Source organism: Corvus brachyrhynchos, unplaced genomic scaffold (assembly GCF_000691975.1).
Source record: "Corvus brachyrhynchos isolate BGI_N302 unplaced genomic scaffold, ASM69197v1 scaffold97, whole genome shotgun sequence".
NCBI lineage: Eukaryota > Metazoa > Chordata > Aves > Passeriformes > Corvidae > Corvus > Corvus brachyrhynchos.
Genome location: NW_008239758.1, coordinates 2,285,687 through 2,306,965, shown reverse-complemented (window position 1 = coordinate 2,306,965; position 21,279 = coordinate 2,285,687). Strand labels below are relative to the sequence as shown.

General features: G+C 38.9%; 2 protein-coding genes and 1 long non-coding RNA gene across 5 annotated transcripts in view; 1 reads left to right on the top strand and 2 right to left on the bottom strand.

The window, feature by feature from the left end:
- Positions 1-12,775, bottom strand: part of SLC12A1 (solute carrier family 12 member 1) — a 45,605-nt gene extending 32,830 nt beyond the window's left edge. Inside the window, exons 1-7 of the mRNA XM_017742602.1 lie at positions 11,823-12,775; positions 7,274-7,408; positions 6,985-7,060; positions 2,492-2,587; positions 1,759-1,854; positions 1,037-1,176; positions 453-563 (exon numbers count right to left, since the gene is read on the bottom strand). Of these exons, the coding sequence (XP_017598091.1) occupies positions 453-563; positions 1,037-1,176; positions 1,759-1,854; positions 2,492-2,587; positions 6,985-7,060; positions 7,274-7,408; positions 11,823-12,233 (1,065 nt within the window). The 5' untranslated portion in view covers positions 12,234-12,775. The remainder of the gene's footprint in view (positions 1-452; positions 564-1,036; positions 1,177-1,758; positions 1,855-2,491; positions 2,588-6,984; positions 7,061-7,273; positions 7,409-11,822) is intronic.
- LOC108448712 overlaps positions 1-21,279 on the top strand; it is a 60,132-nt gene that overhangs the window by 36,602 nt on the left and 2,251 nt on the right. Inside the window, exons 7-12 of one of the 2 annotated variants that reach the window (XR_001864692.1) lie at positions 447-572; positions 9,256-9,346; positions 11,653-11,695; positions 13,878-13,948; positions 15,365-16,251; positions 19,621-19,801. This is a non-coding gene — a long non-coding RNA (uncharacterized LOC108448712). Of the gene's footprint in view, positions 1-446; positions 573-9,255; positions 9,347-11,652; positions 11,696-13,877; positions 13,949-15,364; positions 16,345-19,620; positions 19,802-21,279 lie in introns of those variants that run through there. The other variant, XR_001864691.1, reaches the window with a different exon arrangement.
- On the bottom strand, positions 16,347-19,626 carry CTXN2 (cortexin 2). Of its 2 annotated transcripts, none has more exons than XM_008640031.2 (2): positions 18,051-19,626; positions 16,347-16,794 (listed from the first exon to the last, which is right to left on the bottom strand). In XM_008640031.2, the coding sequence occupies exon 2, from the start codon at positions 16,738-16,740 to the stop codon at positions 16,492-16,494; it is 249 nt and encodes an 82-aa protein (XP_008638253.1). In that variant the 5' UTR covers positions 16,741-16,794; positions 18,051-19,626; the 3' UTR covers positions 16,347-16,491. The 2 variants fall into 2 exon arrangements, with proteins under 2 accessions (XP_008638253.1, XP_017598090.1); XM_017742601.1 differs by having other exon boundaries at positions 18,599-19,626.

Here is a 21,279-nt window from a genome sequence, read left to right as displayed (position 1 = left end):
TTTTTACAGGTGAAGGAATAGCAGAAATCATTAGAGATTGAGGAATGGGTAACAAGAAGAGCTCTTCTGCTGAGTAGGGCTTGAGAGAGTACAGTGATAAAACCATATGTTGTTTTTACTACTGTTTATTCTATCAGGCTGCATCAAAAATAAGGGCAAAAGGGGCACATAGCCAAGGCTCTAAATGATGCCGTGAATTATAAAAATCAATATAACCAAGCTGTCTGCAAAACTCAAACTTCCTCTTTGCTTTTAAATGTATGTTCAAGGCAGAGTGTAATTGGGCTTTCATTGAATGTAATGATTAAACTGCTATTGCTTTTAGAAAGATTAAGCATAAACTGAAACTGAGTGCTTTTGAAAATTCCATCTGTTGAATAGCATTCTTCACACACAAATGCTGTACAGCAGGTTAATATATTGCTTGCTTTTATATTCTTTTAAAGGTTTACCTTTGCTTCCCATTCCATGCCAGCAACAGAGATGCCAAGAAGACACACCACAGTTATGGTCCCTATGATTCTGATGTCATTGGACTCATCTACCATCAGTGTATCACTCTCCTGAAAGTGGTAAGAAATGGTATTAGAACAGTCTCTCTCTGCCCAACTGGTGGGATCAAGTAACAAGGTGAAATAGAAAGCAGTGAGCTGTCAAAGTTTCAGAGATTTGTGAGACCACGTGTTTGTATGTCATGTTTGTCATGTTCCAGCTGGCTTTTTGCAGTTGGGGTTATTTGGCTGTATAATGGGATGTCTGCTCTTTGTCTGATTTTGAGATTATTGTCAAGAAATGTATGAAATACACTTAAAAGGTAGAAATAATGAAGAAGCATTCTGTGGCATGTTTAGACAGACCAGCTTCTTCCCTTTTAAAGATATCCCTCAAGCCTTAACTAAAACAGATCACTACTTATGCAAATACATTATGTAAAACAAACACCACCATCACCATCCCCCCCCCCCCAAAAAAAAACCCAGCCACACAAAACAAAACTGAACCAATTTCATCATATGCATGAAATATCTGCATTTACCTTAAGAAGTTCTACAACTGTTTCAGCAAATCCGACTACATACATGGCAACTGCCACTGCGTTTGCAAAGGCAAAGATAAGTCCTATAGAGCCACCAAACTCTGGGCCCAGACTTCTTGAGATAAGATAGTATGCTCCACCTGCAGACAGAAATGATTGTTATTTCAGCACAACTAAACACTCAGCTTTTGCTTTTTTTCCCCCCACATAGCTGTTCTTGCAGAAATCTGTGCTTTTAATCTCACAAATAGCATCAAACTTTGCCCTATATTAACAGGGGACACTGCAGAAAAGCAGTGTGCTTTGTACTGGTTCTGTCTTCAGACTTTTCAGTATGCCTTTCTATTCCAGAAATCTTTTTAGTGCATATTAGCATGCAAAAGTGGATCTTGTTATAATTTTTCATGATACATGATATAGTAACACAAAGGAGAGAGAAACTCACTTCCAGAAAGGTTCTGACTTACATGGATCTATTCCAGTGTTAACATGAAAGGTCACATTCCATGGTACAGTGTTTAAGCTCCTGCATCATAGTGATGCAGTGAATCTTTAATGTTTTTTGCATTAAATCTATACACATTTCAATTTGCTGTTGATCCACTGGGAGAAATCACTGCAAGTATACATATTCTTTCTTTCCTTATAACGCAGTTATCTCAATTCCATGTATTTTTCTAATTCAAATCTGCACATTTTTATATGACATCATATTCACTTACCTCCTCTTACTACTCCATTAGTGCAAATGGCAGACATGGAGATACCTGTCAATGTTGTTACTACTACACTCAGAGCAATAACTATGATTCCAAGACCTGAAAGATCCGAAAAAGAAAGTATATGCAAGTGTGTTCCAGTACCTGTTCTGCTTAAGTGACGTAGTAAGAACTTGCCATTTTCCACAGGGCGTAGACCAGACCAGTTATAACTTAAAGGCTCTGAAATGCACTAAAACTTTGTTTCATCAAATACCTGACACAGACTTTTACAGCCAAATTGTTCATCCATCTTCCAAGGAGTGGCTGAAATGTAAGGAGTGTTAGAAAGAAGGCATTAAACTGAAGATAGCCACTGATCTGCAGCAGTCTTCAAAATGACAGGAAGAGATGTCTCATGCTCAGTTTGTTGAAGAATGTCCAACCTGGAATGCTCTGAATAGAAAAAAACGGCTGAAAGGTGAAAGAACTCCATGAAAAGCCAGAACCATCCCTTGCTCAGCAGTTGGCAGGAACATCTGAAATGTACTTCTCAGACTGAACTGAAATCTGTGCTTTGTTAGAAGTGACAACGCAAACACGCCTTAAATTGTGATGAGAGGTGGCTAGCATTGTTACCTTCCAGTTCCATTAGATATGCCCTTTGGTTTATGGTCCCTCTGGTTTGTCTCATAGGAAAAAAATGCACAAATACCTTCTGGGGCTTGAAAGCATTAGTAACCCTAAGATTTTTTACCTCCACGGACAAACCCATTAGTTGCTATTGCAGAAGTTGACAACCCAGTAATTGAGGTTACCATCGTGGCGAGAAGAATTATGATTACTCCAAGACCTGTCAGTAATAAGAAGATAAAATATTTTACTCATGTTCCATGTTTCCTACAAATCATTCTCTCTTTAAATTGAATTTTCAGGCCAGAATCAGAGCAATAAACTGAAAAGATGGTTTGTTGACCACGTGCGGCTTATAGAACATTTTCATGAAGTCCATGTCACGATAGTAAATTATTCCCATCAGTCTTCAAGCAGTGATTCTTTCTGATGGGGGTACCCTATCCAGGAATTCTTATGATTTCCAGAGGATGAAGGAAATGAACAAACAGGCATGCCTTGACATGGATGCTTGTATCTACCTTTAACACACATCCTGGCTGTTTAAATGAAGAGATTGACACATTAACCAGAGCTCTTGTAAGAATGCTGTTGTCTTTCATCAGTAAATTAAATGCTGGATCAGATTCATAGTATAGATTCACAGTGCATGAACACAAAGAGTCTGTCAGGCAGAGGGACAAGACCTGAGTGGGAGCCTTCCCCAAAAAAGTATTTTTCCTCTAACACAGAAGAAACACTTGAAAATGAAAATACTGCTTTTTAGAGGCCATTTACTTTAACAGGTGACCTGTAATGTATAGTCATAGAGAACTTAGAATATTTTTCTTCTTTTTTAGCTGATATCACAAGGATAATCAAACATCTGAAGATCAGTAATAGGTGGTTAGTTGTAGGTAACTGGGTTTCAGTGTAAGTCTGAAATCTGAGACTGTTTCCAGTGTTTGGCTATATGGCTGTGTTTCTGTTAACTTTGTGAAACTGTGCTAGAAATTACATGAGCAGAATGTGCTTTGTATGATTTAGAATCACAGAAGCATGGATTTGAAGTGACTTCTGAAGGTCTGTAGCCTTCCAGTCATAGCAGAACTATTGCTAGGATTAAATCAGTGATGACCTTGGCTAGCTGGCTCTTGAAAACCTCCATGGATAAATATCCCACAGCTTCTTTGGATTACATGTCCAGGGCTACACCACCTGCCCAATAAAAAAGCTTTGTTTGTGTACAAACTGGACCTCCCAAGGAACAATTGCAGCCATTGCTGTTACATTTCTGCCACTACCAAGAGGAGTTTGGCTCTGTAGTTCCAGAAATCCTTTTTAAGTCAGGTGAAGAAATAATATAATGATTTTCTCTCAACTTTATTCCTTTTATTCACATTTCTATCTATGAGAGGGAGAAAACCAGGAGAAAAAAATTAAAGAATTACAGTTTGCTGCCAAGCCTGGAATTAGTTCTTAGTTTTATCTGAACTGCTAAGGCTTATGCAGTATCTGCCTTGTTTCCACAGAGTATGTAGACATTCAGTGTGGAACTGGAGAATGTACACTGCTTGTAGTATTTATTGACCAGGGCTCATCCGAATTGAAACTTGGATCCTACAATTGATGTTGAGCTAGAAGTACTCAAACTTATTGATTTATCTCCTGTATTTCTACCATCTGACTTACAGATCAGATTCCTGAGTTCAGTTCATAGTGGATGGTTATAGACATCCAGTCCCTGAATTAATGTTCTTTGCTGCTTAAATTATAGCTATGTTATCACAATCCTTTAAGACAGAGCAATGTAATCTGTGAGCCATAAATGATATATAACATAGTGTAGGATATTTAAAGTGATTTGAGCCTCTAATAAATCATTTTTATCTTACTGATTTCTGAACTCTTACTATAACTAGTCATGCAAATGTTTTATATGCAGGTCTGTATAAAAAAATCCAGATGGTCATTCCTTTTGGTCAGCTACCATTACATAGGAGGATATTGTTCAGCCATGCAAATTCTTTGTCTGAGAAGTGGCTGAATATGTCTTTAAGAGCTGTTAACTCCTAAACTGAGTAAGTTAGACACATAATTCTCAAAGCAGTTTTAAAATTATTTGGTTAGTGTATGTGCATCCTAAGGATACTTTTCAAGGATGTTTTGTTGCATTTCACAATTCATATTGTTAACACATATATGATATATAGGGTCAGATATTTTGCTGATTTCATAGTAACATCTTCATGGGAAGGCTTTAATGATAATTTTTAAAAAATATGTTACCATTTAAGAAAAAAAGTGCATAAAATAAAATGACTCAACCAAAACATCATTGTAATATAATGTAATGTAACAGAACTGTAATATTCGAGATTTTCAAGTAGCATAAACTTGGTGTTTTTCTCTTTGTCTAACCATTCCATGTATAGGTACAAATACAGATCTCAGAGAGTCCCCAGATGTTAGGAGGAAATACCAGCCTAGTTTTGGACCTGTAATCTTGTCAGAACCATACCGTCCCTTTTTTCCTAGCTGATGATAACCAGAGAACCTTGCAGAATCCTACTTTTTCCCCTGTAAGAGCTTTTGCCCAAGATAGCCTATCAGGGCATGGAAATAATTGGATTGTCTCTCTTTGGCCCTCTAATGATGGGAATATAAATGGTGCCCAGATGGTGGTTTAACTGTCTCATTTAATTTCCATGTTAGTAGCAGGACTCAGTGAAATCCCTGAGCCTTGGTGATGATGAGCTTCCATCACTGTTCTCCTTAAGCAGCTTGGCTGGGGACTTAAAGCTGATTGCTCAAAAGGCATTCCAAAAATGCATTGAGAAATTATTCAAATGGAATTTGACGTTTCATTTTCAGAAGTAAAAGTAACCCCCTTGCATAATACAGGCAATTGAAAAAGCAAGAGCAGAGCAATAAAGCATAAGAAAGAAGAGCCTGCTCATCAATGAGTTAAAATGGTAAAATTAAAAATGAAAGCAGAAAGGTTGTAACTGATGTTGGTGCAAATTAGTGTTAAAATCTGATTAAAGTTCAGATTGAAAACCAGGCATATGGCTCCTAAGTTGTTCCAAAATGAATTACTCTTGCCTATGGCTGTTCTCACACCTCAAAACAAAGTAATACTTCTTGATGATCTCAATAAGTTACTAAACTGCCCTTAAAAACTAATTTTGCATGAAACCCCAGAGCAAAGTCTTGGCAATATTAAGATGCAGAATTTTCATGGCAAGGCATATAGTTATGAGTGCCCTGGGCTGTATGTGCTCATTTGGTATGCATCATAAAATCAGAAAGCACCCTTTTGTCAGGCACAGCGCTGGAGCCATGCGTGGAGCGCTGCAGAAGTAGTAAAGTTCTTCCGCTTAGTTCTGCATCTTTTATTGTTGGGTTGGTTTTTCTTTTCCTATTTGTGTCTCTGAAAGTTTGTGATTTTTTTCTTAATAAGTGTTTCATTTGTTACTCTTTTATTAAAAGCTCAGTCTTGCTCAAGTGAAACTTCTTAGAAGTTACTGCTTTTTATTGGAAATAAGACTTCAACCATGCAAATTTTTGGAGATGTTTCATCTCACTTCCATTAACAAGGATATGAATGACATATTCAATCTGATTTTGAGCACTGACTTTCGTCCAAGCCCAGCAGAGCTGACACCCCTTAATGTTTCCATTCTGTGAGCATCCAAACTGGAATACTTGCCATCCTGCCTTTGGATTGCTGTTTTTCATAACATCTGGGTGCCAGTCAAAGATCAGGGCCTCATTGCTCTGATTGTATGATCATGGATCACAGAGGGACACTGCCATGGCAGCTCAGGTTTCTGTGCTTCCCCAGAGCAGTAGCTCTAAGGAGGGAGTTGTACCACCCAGCTGTGGGACACTGCACCTCACTGAGCTGCTCTTGCAGTGTTGGGAGCACTTCCTGCTCTCACCAGTTTCACTCAGCAGTATACTGGATGGAGGCCTAGGGGCCCAGTCTCCCAGGGATCTGGGATCTGGAATTTGGATTAATTAAATTGCACAGTGAAGAAGCAAAGATACAGCACACAATGAAATGTACTTATTTAATTTATATGAAAGCTGTAACAGAGTTTTTTAAACTTAGTCTTTCATAGTATGCTAGTATCTAGTGCTGTTCTGTAGTTAAAAATAACAAAATCCTGATGAGATGAGACCTCCTTCCAGTTCTGTTTTCATCTTTGCAGAGAAGTGTGAAGAAGTGTTGTTTATAATATGTAGATGACAAGGTTTGGGTTTCACAGATAAGCAAAGTGTGAACTCTTAAAGGTTAACTCTGTACGCACATACTAGAAATTGGCCCAAGTCATAAAGTTTACATCTGTTACAGGATCTAAATACAAATTTCACTAAAGCTCAGAAATACTCAAATGTGATGATCATATGCATAGTTAACAGATCTATGCCTCTAAGCAGTAATTTGGCTGTGAGTCTGGAAAATTCCAATGGTTTGGAGGATTAATGTCTTTTACCCTAGCAAGCATTTGAAAACATTATTTAGTTCAACATGCAAATGCACATCTCAGATTATATATTAATCATGATCATGTATAGTTTATCCTCTTTATCCCTTTCACTGTTAAGAATGATATTAAATAAGATACATACCAATTCCTGCTTGACCTACAATCCAGGAAAGTCGAATAAAGAGCATCACACCCCAAATATTAAGCATGCATCTTACCTAGGTTTTAAAGAAAAAATACTGCATTAGTTCAATTTTGAAAGTAATGTTAAAAACCAGAAGGGTGATAAAGTGCATTTCATGCTTTTAGAAAGCACCCCAAACATCCCTGAAGTCTGCCTCCCTCTGTTAGTTCTTCAAAGACTTAAGTGTAACAGAACTGATTTTATTTTCTTTTAATTGTTTTTTTAGAAATGCAGGTAAGTTTCTCACCAGCACACCCTTCACCCATCCAAACTTGACAAATCCCGTTTTGTTTTCCTCTTCCTTGCTGAGTGCTGTCTCATCCCCAGCGGTGCTTTCTCCATTCGCCACTCTCTCCACGGAGCCGGTGCTCACAGCAATGTTCTGGAGGATCACACACAAAACAAAGACATTCTTTTGTGCCAGGCAGAGGACACCTGGCTGCATAAGGGAGGCATAATGGAAAAGAATTCCAAAGATCAGGTTTTACTGTCACTGGAGTAGAGAGCAATATTCTGCTCACACCAGGCATCAGCAGGTGGGCTTGCTAACAAGGGGAGAAGATGAAAGAATTGCTTAAGCAGCGTAAATACATTATTACCTGATCTAATAGTAACCTGGTTTTATTGTAAGCTATTCCACATATACATTGTGTTGACATGTTACAGAGCATCTAACATAATGAGGGTCTTGTGGTTGGCCTCTGCATGCTCTTGCAACAATTTATGAATAACGCTAAGTGTAGAAACAGGGATAATTGCACACAGTGAAAAGAGACCTAACTGAGTGCTGCATGGTAAAGTTCTGTGATGAAATCTAGTGTTTCCTATTGAACAAAGTACGAACAGAACTGCAGCAGCAGGTGGGTAACATATTCCTGAAAACAGTTAGAGAAATGCCAGTGAAATGTAGTAAATGAATAATCCATTCTGTGGCTTTGCCACCACTGGTGTTACCATAGTAAATAGGATTAGGAATTGCCATATTTATGGTGTAAATAGCCCAGAATTTTAGATTGTTCACATCCAGTTAACTGACATAAATGTGTATTTTATCTCTTCAGCTCTTTTGCCCCAGAATCTTTGAGACAATTTAGCACCATGATATGTTTCTGGTGGTTCAAGTAGGAATTAGTCATGGTACTGAGATTTATACTCATTGTCATTGTCTTTTAATTTAATTTAATTTTTTTTTTTTTAATTCAGAGCTCTCACTGTTCCTGTGAGGAGTTGGCATTAGGTTAGCAATTGCTGGATTTTCTGCGTCCTCCTCAAAGGCCTTCAGGAAGGACCCTGCACCTTGCCATGGTCTGGCAGAGAGTCAGGAGCAGATACCACTCCTGGAGAGGAATCAAGATACTTTTTAGGCTTTAGAGGGTGATGAAGATATCTCCAGATTAACTAAGCAGGTCAAGGAGGAAAGACATCTGTGATCCTGTGAAACATGAGATTTTAAATCTTGGTTAACTTTAAGGTTGTTTCTATATTTTGTCCATAATTTTAAAAACACCAAACACACAGACCCAAAACAGACATAAAGACCAACTGTGTATGCCTCTTACACTAATGTTTGGACTTGCCCCTCAAGGATGGGGGCTCTAGCCAAAGTGATGTAGGGTTTTAGAATGCCTTTGACACAGTAAATCCAGGACTGTGCTCACAAATGAAAAATAAGTGACTGGATAATACATTTCAACATGGGCTAAACTTGGTGCCTGTTGGCCCTAAGAAAAGTGGGAATACAAGATCTATTGAAAGCCTGTGACTTTGAGCTCCTTTGAGCTCCTTAGATAATTTTGACAGTTCTTACCCTGAAATAATAATGTCTGTGTTTGCTCAAAATACAGTAAATGATTAAAGTGAGTGAAGGAAGATCAGCAGAATAATATGATGGGCTTTTGCTACAGTGGTTAGAATTTCAAAGACAAAAAAATTAAAAGGGTTTGGTCTTTGTACTTGAAACAAGTTGTTTCCTCTGTACTTTGAATTAATTTGTGCTCTCTATGCCATTATCATAAATTATGGCCTTAAACCTTCCATAAATGCATTTTAAATTGGTGTGCTTTAGTGAATGATTGGTTATTTACCAAGCAGCTGTACCTGTGCTACTCATGCATTAAGGATGTGGAATAAAAGTGACAGAACATTTTGAAAAGCTACTAAAATAAGAAGTTAACTGCTTAAAAAAACCCCAAAAAACCTAACCCAAACATTTTCCTTTCCTTGTTTCAGAATGGTTTAGTCTTCATCTCTCCTGGGGCTAAAGATGATGAGCTCATCAAATCTCCATAACAAGTGTGGAGAATAGCCAAGAGGAAGAAAGGTTAGATTATTTCTTATGTAGGGTAAATATTAAACCCAAGTAATTATCACCAGCCATCAGCTGTGAAATAGCACTTAGACTATTTTTTAGGGATTTAATTGGCTTAATGTGTGCAAAAACTGACACATCTTGCTAAAAGATGACACAAATTTGACTCCAGCAGTGTGAAAACTAGATATTTGAATTTCCTTTCAGCCTGTCTTACATTCTGAAATTTGAAAAATTACATATTAAAAAAATGTATTAAATATTAATATTTATCTTCTGATGTTAAGCCCAGCATCAAAGCACAATGGGAATGCTTATGTGATGTTTAGCAATCTGAAGTCAAACATATGCCACTTCTCATCAGAATCTGGCAATGAGCTCTGACAGAACAGTTGCCTTCAACAACTTGAGTTTCAAATTGGGGGCGAGGGGGGTGGGATTGCCTTGGGGTATGGTGTGGTAAGGCCAGATTTTAGTGGTTAAGTAAAAAAGGAATAAAGCATCTGCTTCAGAAGTGCACCTTGGGCTATTACTGTAACTCCTGTCCACGCTCAGTGTGGCGTCTCATCCCCTCCTTGCTGGGGGCTGGAGCCCCATCCCACGCACGTACAGCCTGTGCCTCCTGACAGGAGCTCTGCCTTTTCACACTCAGCTCCTTCCCTACTAAGCTCCTATTTGGTGACCTTGTCTTTGTTTATTCTTCAGCATAAGCTCTGCAGAGCGAAGTGGTTTGTCCAAGGTCACCAAGTGAGGCCATGGGACAGCCAGGACTGGGCTCCAGCCATGCTAATGGGGCGTTGTTTGTTCCAGAGCTGTGCTTGTGCTCCCAGACCAGGGCCACAACCCACGTAAGGGCACAGCAGGATGCCAGGGTAACAAAAATCCCATTACCTATGACATTCACCTTCCTATTTTGAAAGGCATAAGATTATATTTCTGTAAGATGGATACTGGATACTGGAAAAAGTCTGGAAATTACCAAGTTGGATTATGCCCTTTTCTCTTTTCCAACAGTCCCAACATGTGAAACAATTTTCTCTTCATTATTCTATGATGTAATCTGCCTTCTTTTTAATCTTCTTTAAGTGATAGCCTTAAACAAAACCTAAACAAATTTATTTAATTTTGTTTATAATACACAAACCATTGAGAGATACAACAGTAAAAAACCCAGAGTTTTCTGGTTATGATCAAAACTGAAATCCTTTAATATGCTAATGTTCAATACATGTTCATTCAGCATTATGTTCAAAGCTAAGACACAGTTTTACTCTTCTCTGGCCACTACTGAAGTAAATTATTTCTATAAGAGGAAATTTCTTCTGGGCATGGAAATGTGTTTAGTCCTTTGAGTAACAGTTTGTACATCTGCAAATGAATAGGGATACTAAATTAATATTTTTCCCTTTTCCTATCTGCTTTGTTTTCATCTTTGGAAATGCTTCTCCTCTCCTTGTAAGCCATTTTACACAGGTTTGTGGAGAGCTTAATTTGAGTAAGTCAGGCCAAAACTAGGAAGCTGCCCTAATAAGATCCTAAGGAATCAGGTCCTAATTTACTAACGGCTGTATTTTTTGTTTAATTTCATTACTTTGTATTAACCCTTCTTAGGAAAGAGGAATCTCCAGGAAACAGAAGTCTGAACAAGATCTGGACCAGCATTCAAAAATCAGAAGCTTGTCCACATTATTCAGACCTCAGAAATATGAAAAACTGAGTGGAATGGGGATGAGAGCTTGTTTTCTCTCAAGTTTTCTCATTTCACAACTACCTAACTAAAAAAAAAGAACGGGAGTTTTTGCTGCATATGGACACTTTTAGTCTCAGTTTAACTATAGCAATGATCTTTCTCTTTCCAGCCCTGCCCTGATAAGTGCATAATTAACCCCAAATTTGCTCACTGTATCAGCACCTGAAAAGTGTTTTTCTGTTATCCCTCAACACCCTTGTTCTGGATTCTTTCTTGCTGTTCGAATGGTTTGTTACAGCAACAATTGAGTCGTGCTCTGGATATCTGATTAACTGAAATTCTGTTTGTTGCACATAGTATTTTTTATAATACTTATATTTATTAATGAGCACAACGGAGGAATCTGTCAAAATTAGTTATGCATTGATGTAAAATTCAAGTCTAGAATAAGTGTGAATTGTGTAGCTTGGTTAAATTATGAATTGACATTCACCATCTGCCATCCTAACTCTTATGTGAAACAGAAGAGGTTTGGTAGATCCATACTTTTAGACAAGATTAAGCTGTGTTTTTCTGCTTATCAAGTACTTTACAATTACCTTTTAATAAAAATCTTTGCTCGGAGCAGGGTACAGAGCAGAAAACAGACTGCAGCTACCAAAGGAAATATGGTAAGTAGTTACTTGTACTTTTTCTCTTGGGCAAGGTTCATGAATTTAAGGACTTTCTCATATTAATAAACAGAATTAACAGTCTGGAAATGGAATAGAGAAAATTTTATCTTTCCTTTTCACTTACCTTTGCCAGTTGTTCATGAATTTCTAATAAGCTTGGTCTGTTGAGCTTATTCCCACTGACGCTGCCAGTGTTTCTATAATAATCAATTTTGGGAACTGGGTCCATTGTGTTATGGCCAAAAGTTTGTAGATAATACATTTTACTGTGAGTATCATAGGGATGTAAACTAGCTTCTGTTTTCTCCCCATTTTGACGGAAATTGTCATATAATTCTCTTTTTCCTGGTCTGTAACTGATTCTTAGTCTGTTATGTGTTTCATCAGTAAAAGATGTTTCTTCATAGTGTGGTGGGTCAGAGCCCACATCCCCTTGGGTTGTTTCGCTGTTGTCATGGTCTTCATTAATTATGTTAACTTGAAAGCGATTTGCATTTGGATCCAAGAATACATTTGGTGCATTGTTCATTGACATCTTCAGGGATGCTACAGACTTGGGTCACTGATCCGTGTACTCTTCTGTGGCTGCAGCCACTCAGTTGCAGCTACAGCAAAGGGTTTAGTGCTGTTGCATATCAGATCTTTGCCTCTCAAATAATGAAGGGCTGAGAATTTTCTGTTGAATCTCTAAGCAGTCTTCCTGATGTAGGCTGCCAGTTTTCTGCTATAAAAATATAAATAGACTATTTCTATTATCTTGCATGGTTAGATATGTTTTCCACCACAAGCTCTCCCCTCTCCCCTGCCTCACCAAGTATCCATGAGACTATCATCCTATGACTCGTTGAGTAAAAGCATAGTTGAAGCAAAGACAGAGCTTTTGAAGATGTTTCTGTCTATGATGGGTGCACTTGACCCTGTAACCAAACCAGCAGTATTTTGGTACAAGCTCCAAAGGAGGTAAAGGCCTGAGCTGTAACTGGGCCAAGAACTCCTCTAGTTTCAATCTGTTTTATAAAAACCCACAAAAGAGCAGGGTGGCATCATGAGCATCAATGTACACAAGCTTGGAACATGATCATGCCATTAAAACATGGATTGCATGGGGCTCTCTCCTCTGTAACCTGGGGCTTCCCCAGTCCCTTCCAGGAGAGTTGCTCCCTGTATGGTGCAGATGTTAAATCTGTTTGAGGTACAGGATTTGCATTTGTCCTTGTTGAATGTCATGAGGTTTCTGCTGGCCCATTCCTCTGGCCTGTCTGGGTCCCTCTGAGTGGCAGCCCATAGAGAGGTGAACACACAGCTGTATAATCTGCTTCTCACCTCCTCTTTCCCACACAGACCCCCTCAAAGAAAATGAACGAGCAAACGTAAACTCCAAGAGAAGAAGGGGTACTCATATTTAAAGCCTTTAGTGGGTTAAGTACCTTTGCAGCAATTTAAAGTATGACCTAGATGGCCCTGAAATGAGCTATTGAAATGCTGGCAATCATATGTCTTGAAACATATTTCTAAGGAGATTAGGGAGTGTGGTTGTATAGACCTGTATAATTCAGTAGGAGCCCAGGTTTGTTCAAAGGCACTAAACCAGAGCATGCTTAGACATTGAAACTCTGCAAGCATTTGTAAAAGCAGAAAGTGTTAGAAACAAAATATATCTTATAAGCAAATGTATGAACTGAAAATCTGGATAAATAAGCCCATTACAGACATTTTTTTTAAGTTCCATATTTTCACAAGAGGTTGGACTAGATGAACTCCTATGATTTTTTCAATTTAAATTTCTCAATGATTTTGTGAAATGCATTTGGCCCTTTGGCACTGAAAGATAAAATACTGCATCAATATTTATAGCTCAGCAATGTAAATTTTCTCTAAAATCACATATCAAGTTATAATTTGAAGAGCTGATAATCAGATGTCCTCCATCTTCAGTATGAGATACAGCTAAAGCATATTTTCTTATTTCTTCCATCAGCTATAGGTAATATTCTGCTGTCACCTCTCTGCTGAGGCACCACTTTGTCACCTTCATATTTATGTTAGTTTTCCTCCTTAATGTGTGTAAGCCTCACAGCAACATATTACATTTATTTAGTTTATTTTACTTCTACTGGCTCTGTATTATTATTATTATTATTATTACACATTTATGATCATAGTATTCTGCTTCCTTCAGCCTCTTAAAGTTGCAAGGAAGTGTTTCATCTTCAGGCATGAAGGAGCAAAACCAAATCTTCTCTCATTGAGGTCAGTGAAACTATGTTTGTTTCCATCTCCATGACTGAATGAAATCCTGAGTCTTTGATGACAATGAACTCTTGCTACCAAGTAAAATGATTCTGTCATTTGACTGTCTTATTTCCATATTAGTGTTTTGCTAGGAAAAGTAAAGTCTCTTACCTTTCTGCTGTTCTTGAAAACAATACTTTGGTTTTCACAATGTATTTCCAGAGATCTCTGAACTGTTATTTGCCATTAACTTTGTGTTTAGTTTTCTAGCATTATGCATAAATAATCAAGTTTACCTTATTCAGGGTAATTTAACTTACCATTCAATCCTGTGTTTTTAGGGAAGGACAATCTGCCTCTTTTATTCATGCATACAGTGTGACCCTCTCTTTGAGGCATTACAGACTCTGCCTTATTGGCCAGATTTTTCTCCTGTTTAATATACTGAATAGGCCATCCAATCACTCTCTTTCAAAACATTTCTAGATGGTGATTTAGAAAGGCATTCTAGCTTGTTAACTATTAACCAGCAAATGTACCTATCCATTACAATTACTGGGTTTATGGCATTGCAAAATTTCTAAGGGGGCCTGAAAATACTTTTGTTATCTCCATTTCCCTCCCAGCTATGCCTGATTCTGAACAGATCATATTCTCTCTATCTTTCAGTTCTGCATATATAGTCATGCAGATAACAGGAGTTCAGGACAGGATCTGCTCAGTGCATTTTTATGCAGAAGATTCAGTGAAGTCAGTGGGATCAGTCTTTGGGGGGGTCCTCTTGTCCTACATGCAGTTTTAAAACATTTACTCCTGACCCTATTTAAAGTTTTACTCTGTATATTTAAGGAAAACCTTTGAAAAATTATGTGCTCTGTATTATTTCTGGGAAGGCTGACTTCCTAGTCTTTTTGGGATGAAGAAAAGAGCAGGCAGGAAATGATGAAGCTTTGTAATTATAAGGGGATTAGATAATTGTTTCCAGCAATAGATTGGGTAAAGAACAAAAATAATAAGACAATATTGGAGTTCTTTGGATATGTTTGCAGTGCTTGCTGTGTAGTTCAGAGATAACTGAACTATATTTAACCCAGATAACTTAAGCACCTTCAGCACTCCAACCTGACAGCACAGAGCTCAGCTGTGCTGATTAGATGTACATTAAAAGAATGGCAGTGTCAGGTCTCTGCAGTGGATGATGCTATCCAGCAATAACAAATCACATGAATCATTGTACTGATATCTACCTTGGATTTTATGGCTAAATCAGATAGGATATATGCAATATACTGAATCTCTGAGGGTCTGGAATTTTTTCTTACATATAATCTGAAGCAGTTGAAAAGCCCTTACATTCACAAAATTGTTTATGTTTTATAATTTGAATGGACCAGTGTAGATTAATATTGGCTGTTCCTCTCTTGTATTTTTCAGACAGGAGATTCATGTCCTTCTCTGTACAATCGAGTATTTTATGTTCCAAATGACACTTCAGGTCTGCTGTTCACTGTCTGCCTCTGCCTAGTATATGGGGCAAAAGGAATAACATGTATTTTTCAGAATACATGAAAAAGAAAACAACTGCTGCAACTGATCTCCTTGTCTCAGCTCCTCATTGCAAACAGATCTGTTTAGCAAAAGTGACAGTGCCTAAAATTCTAATGCCAGCCTTCTTAAAAACGGAATTGAATTTCTGTCAAGTACTGTCACACTTGCTAAACAGCTGTGTGTATGAGGGTGACCTTGAATATCCAGATTTGAGTCTCTGCTTTCATAGGATCTCCCATGACCAGTTCATCGGTGACAGTCCAGATCCCATACTGTGCACAACTGCAGGAGCACAAACAGAAGAACCAGCTGTGGAGAGTGCTGGAGTGTACAGAGCTCTGGACCCCGACCTGCCTGGGGGCTGGGTAAAAATGGGCAAGCAGCATGACTGTGTCTGCTTTGACCTTGCCAGGCTGGTGTAATTACTCCTGGGAGCTGTTAACCAGACAGTTTAAGCTTCACTTTAAACGGAATCATCTTCTGTAACCAAGTGGAATAAAATCATGGACACACACCTCTTGCAGGCACCTCCTCTAAATCACAACCTTTTGTTGTCCTCCACTTTTGTATCCTCAGTGTACGAGTACAGACACTGAGTTTCAGAAAATTGTGTTGGATGAGGAGGGGAGGGGGCTACCACTTGAACATTCACCATTCATGAGCCTGTCTTTTGTGTTCTTCATCTTTTTCTTCAGCTTATCATGAGACACAGTAGACATGAGATGCTCCTCTGAAGAGCCAGATATCATCTGATCCTTAAAACACTGGGCATGGTAACTTTCTAGTGAATTATTGTGTATTTGTTTGCTGTTAGCCATTTCTCATCTACCATTCCACTGTTCATCAAATAAAAGCAACATGAAGTACCTTTTGAGTTTGCAACAAATATTTATTTAACAAAATGGATGTCACCAACATATTTCCAAAATGCAGGTATGTATAACAAATGTAACAACAGTTGGTTTCCAAAATGAAATCAACATCAAATTTAAGGCAGGATATTCTGTGAGTTTTCATGCAAGAGCATATTCAAATGTTCCTTTGTCCAACCCCTCAACTTCATCTTCCCACGTGGAAGAAGGCATACTGCTGTAGGGGTCTAGCAAGATTTTGAAGCATCTGATAATTAGAAGTCCCAAGAAAACACACAAAATCCCCACAAAGGCAAAGCCAGTTTTTTGTTCTAAAGTCAGAGGGAAAGCAGACATTTCGTTGACACTCATGCTGGCTGAAGTGTTGCTGCAGTAATTACTGCTCATCATTGGGCATCACATCCTGGTGACTCTGTGGGATTTTCACCTGTGTTGCTTCTTTGCCTGCATAGAAACATCAAATCAGTGTGGTTAGCTCTAAGTGGGGTGAATATATCTGAGCTGTAGCATATGAACATTTGAAAATGAAAACCAGCTTGGATTTTAGAAGTGTCCTGTTGTTTTTTCACATTTAAATGTATGTGATAAAATTGCAACTATTAGCCTCTACACACCATTTACTTACTGGCCTCTGTTTTGAGACAGCAGACTCACGGTTTTCTGGCTTTCTGTCTGCTCAAAACCAAAGTTTCAGCTGTTGAAAACAGCATTTTGCCAGACACTCATAGGTCTACGGACTGTGATTTGGCAATACTCTCTAAGGTCTCCACATGGAGAAACCTGGTATGTTCCTGAAATGGCTTTACATCTCTGTGCTTAAATTAGTTAGACTTGCATTGACCTCAAAGGCAATTTCAGACAAATAATGTGGATTTTGCTCATTTGATTTAGCTCAGAGTCTACGTAAATAGATTCAACTTGTAAAATAAAAGACTGTGTGCAATTTTAGTGAAGTCTTGGGCTCCACTTTCAGAAAAAAAATGCTGTGTGTATTTTAAGCTTGTAAGAAAGTGAGCAGATTGATAAAATTACCCCTTCACCTTTCTCTATACATGTCCACTCTTGTGTATGAGCAAAGATTGGTGGAAGAAGAGATAACAGAATTAAATTCCCTTCCCCTGTATCTTGCTCTCATTTGTTTCTTCTCCTTGGTCTTCCCCATAGACACCCTGCCATTTTTACAGGCACAATAAACAGATCTGCCCATGCTCCTGGCGTTGCTCGGGAGACTGACCCTGACGTGTGTCCTGTGGAGACAGGATGCTCAAGCAACTCCACCCTGCTGCTGCCACCAGGAGAGCTCTGCATGTTTCCAGACAGGAGAAACTTTTTAAATTTGTCTTTTTAAGGAGATCTTATGTATAGATTTTGGTTGTGTGGGGATCATTTGGCTTTAATTTAGGTTTTCCATCAGATACTGGAATCACATCTTTCTTTTGTATCTACAGAGAGTGGGAGAATTGGAAGGACTAGGACATCAAAAGTGCCAAAGGACAAAGACATTTTTATTCTAAAGTTAGAACTTGAGGTTTTCTGGCTCTTGCTAACACCTATTTAACGAACGTGCCTGAGGGGAAACTCTTTTTGTTAACGATTCAACCTCTTTTTCCCCAGGGAATTGCCACTATCCATTTATTTCTTGGCAGAGTAATTAGGCCGCTCAGAGCTCTGTGCTGCCATGGCTACACTGCTTCAGGTACCTGCACTGCTAGGCCAGGTTAAAGGGAGGTCCAGTATCTTTACTGTGTACTGCAGTCATGGCTGAGAGAGCCATACTCTGAGTCAGCCTACAAGTAAAAACAACAGAAAAAGTAGAAATAACTTTTGATATTCCCGAGCAGATAGAAATGAACAGAATTTCTATTTTGTTTGGTGTCTCCTTTCTCACTTCAAAATTTGTGGGATTTTTGACTATTGTCCTAAAGAACAAAAATTTTAGAACAAAGATCAAAAGGGCAGAAAACAAGTATTTCTTTTTTGCAATAAACCTCAGTATAGTAGATATTAAATAATGTTTCCTTTTAGTGTTTACACATTTGCCAGAGCACAGCAACCAATGTTCTGTTTATTCTATAGAGCTGTGTATGAGATCCTTCCTTGTTTTGCATTATATTCTGCTCTTTGAGTCATTTTGTTTTAATTCCTGTTAGGGTGGAAGAAAGATCCAGATATAGCCTATGGGAATTAGAAATAATGTCAACAACAAGCAATATTTATTTTCTGAAAATACATCATAGGTAAAGCCCACCTGCTGTATGGATTTTCATTGGGCATACTTCCAATTTTTCTATTAAGTTTGACCTTCTGCAGGGAAAAAAAAAAATCAAAGAAAGTTCAATATCACAAATTTATGTTAGAAATCAGTTGATTTGAGCAAAAGCCAGTCAAGGAAAAAAAATACTTTCCCAAAGTCCTAGGGCACTGGGCTATAAAAATTAGGAACAAGGCTTATACAGGAAAATGATAAATAGTCACTACCTGGAAAAGCCAGACCCAAAAAACCCAGTTGTTCTCTTGAAAGACATTGAAAAAAATGTTAGGGATAGGCTGGCCATGGAGAACCCTGAATTTGAGTTGAGTCCAGACAAATACCTTTGTATTTGACATACCATTTCTTCACCACACAGAGTAATTTTCCAAGAATATGACTTCCAGTCTTACTATTTTTGCAGCTTACACACTGGAATTAGATGGGATTTGTTTGTAGATTATGTGCTTGTCAGGAGACATTATGGGACAGACCTCTGTGCAAAGCTTGATTTATGCTGAAACATGGAGAAATTGATATCTTAGTCTTATTTAACAAAAGTTTGCTGGAAAAAGCCACATGAGAGAACTGTATTTTGCTTGGGGAGGATTGCTTCTGGGAAACTCTAATGTGCAGCTTTGTGTTCTTCTCTTCCTTGTCCTGAATTTCAGAATTTGTAATTGAAGCCTTAAAGTTCACAGGAATTTTTGTTCTAATTATGTATCCCCAAAACCGTGGTACCAAGACTGACCTTGAGTACCTTTTATTGCTTTCACATTTTAGTGCTGCACGCAGGTCAGATGTCCTCTCCCAGGCAGTCAGACACCCTGCCATTTGCTGCAGTGTATCTGTCCAAGTCCTGAACCAGAAGACTCTGAATACTAACTAACCTGGCCTGGATCCCAAAATGCTCAAAGATAGCCTTCAGGACAGCTTCATGGGGACAAGCATTGTATCAGTTAGGATCTGCAGAGCCATTTTGTGGGGGCTGACCCCAGACTGATCTCAATCTTTTTTTACAGGTCAGGACTCCTCCTTTGATTTGCTACCCATATAAACACTGGCAAAAAGAAAGGCTCCTTAACATCCTGCTGTGAAATAAAAGGCCATTGGAAGTCCTTCTGAGGCCAGAAGAAACAATCAGAGTCCTAAAGAAAATAGGAATGAGGAGTACAGCTTAGCACTGAGCTAAGAAACACAGAGGTATGAGCTGGGAGTGCTGGCTGCACCTATGGGGGGATGCAGGGAAACACCATGGGTACTAGGTATTGGGAGGCAGCTGGAAGGAAGATGTTGAAATTCTTGTTCTAGCAGAATCACCAGCCCAACTCTGTCAGTGTTTGGTGTTGACTGAAGATACCAGCCCCAGCTATTTGGTGGTTTGGAGTGACAGGGTGTCACTTTTTTCAGACCTAGCCTTTAGTCTCATGTTTACAGAGAGACTTGAGAAGATCAAGAAAGTAACCAGGATAATCATCCTTGGGTTTTGGGTTCCAGTCCTTCTCTCACAGAACCCCCTTCAGGATTTTTTTCTAATGGCTCAGTACTGGAAATGACTATCTGTACAAGGTCTCAAGCTGGGACCATTCATCCTCTTGGTGCAATTAAGCCTTGGGTGCCTGAAGACTCACTTCCTAAATGATAGTTTGTAACAAAATGGACCAAATCAGTGGCCATCTGTTCTCTTCTTGGATGTCTGCAGCCCAGATGCTTGTTCATGGATGTGGTCATTCTGCAAGTACTTCGAATAGCTTCAGTCCCGAGCTTGTGCTTAAGTAACAGCAAACCTAACTTGAAAAGGGACATACAAACAGGCTTTCTCTGGGAGCTTTGGAAGCGCCTCATTTGCACTTAACTATCTGTTCAGGGAAACTAAACAGTGTTCCAGAAATGCTGTTACAGAAATTGGTCATAGAAGGTGGTAAGATGAAAAGATTAACAATGGAGAAGTCCTATAAAATAGACTAGAAATAGAAATCAGCATGAACATGGAATTCTCTTCAGAGTCTGAGCTACCTGAGTTAACACCACGTGGCCAGAAATGCTGCAAAAGGAGCGCTGTGACTGCACAGCTGACCTGTCATACTCGTGCTCACTGCATGCCTGTATTCTCTAAATTGCTGGGGAGAACATTGTCTCCTCAGGGTACGGGTTCTAAGACAACGTACAGGGAGGTGAAGGTAGGAATGCCAGGGCATGGATGCTCAGCAAATGAAGGCATGGCTCACGGCTCTGCAAAGAGAGCCCCACACAGTGTTTTTGCAGCATGGTAACTCAGGGTGCAAGCAACACTTTTCCACATAAACAGCACTCCCCTGTGAAGAAGCAGCAGCCGAGCAGTGACACGTCCAGCCTTCCGACACGCAATGAATTGCAAAAATAAGATTTTATCCGTAGCAAATACATAAGCCTGGAGTCTTCATTGGACAAGAGCTTCTGTGTTGTGAATTCAAATACGTGGTCTAAATTTGGATAATACAGAGATACAGGAAAATAAAACGTTCACTAGCATCATCCTTAACTTGTGAATGTGGAAAAGTGTTGCCTGCTTCCCAGGGGATGGAGGCTGAGACCGAGCACCCGCAAAGCAATTGTTGCTGTAGGATGGCACGCACAGCCTTCGCGTTCACCGGCCCCGCTACTCTGGGGAAGGCAGATTTAGGCGCTTACCCTGCCCTGTT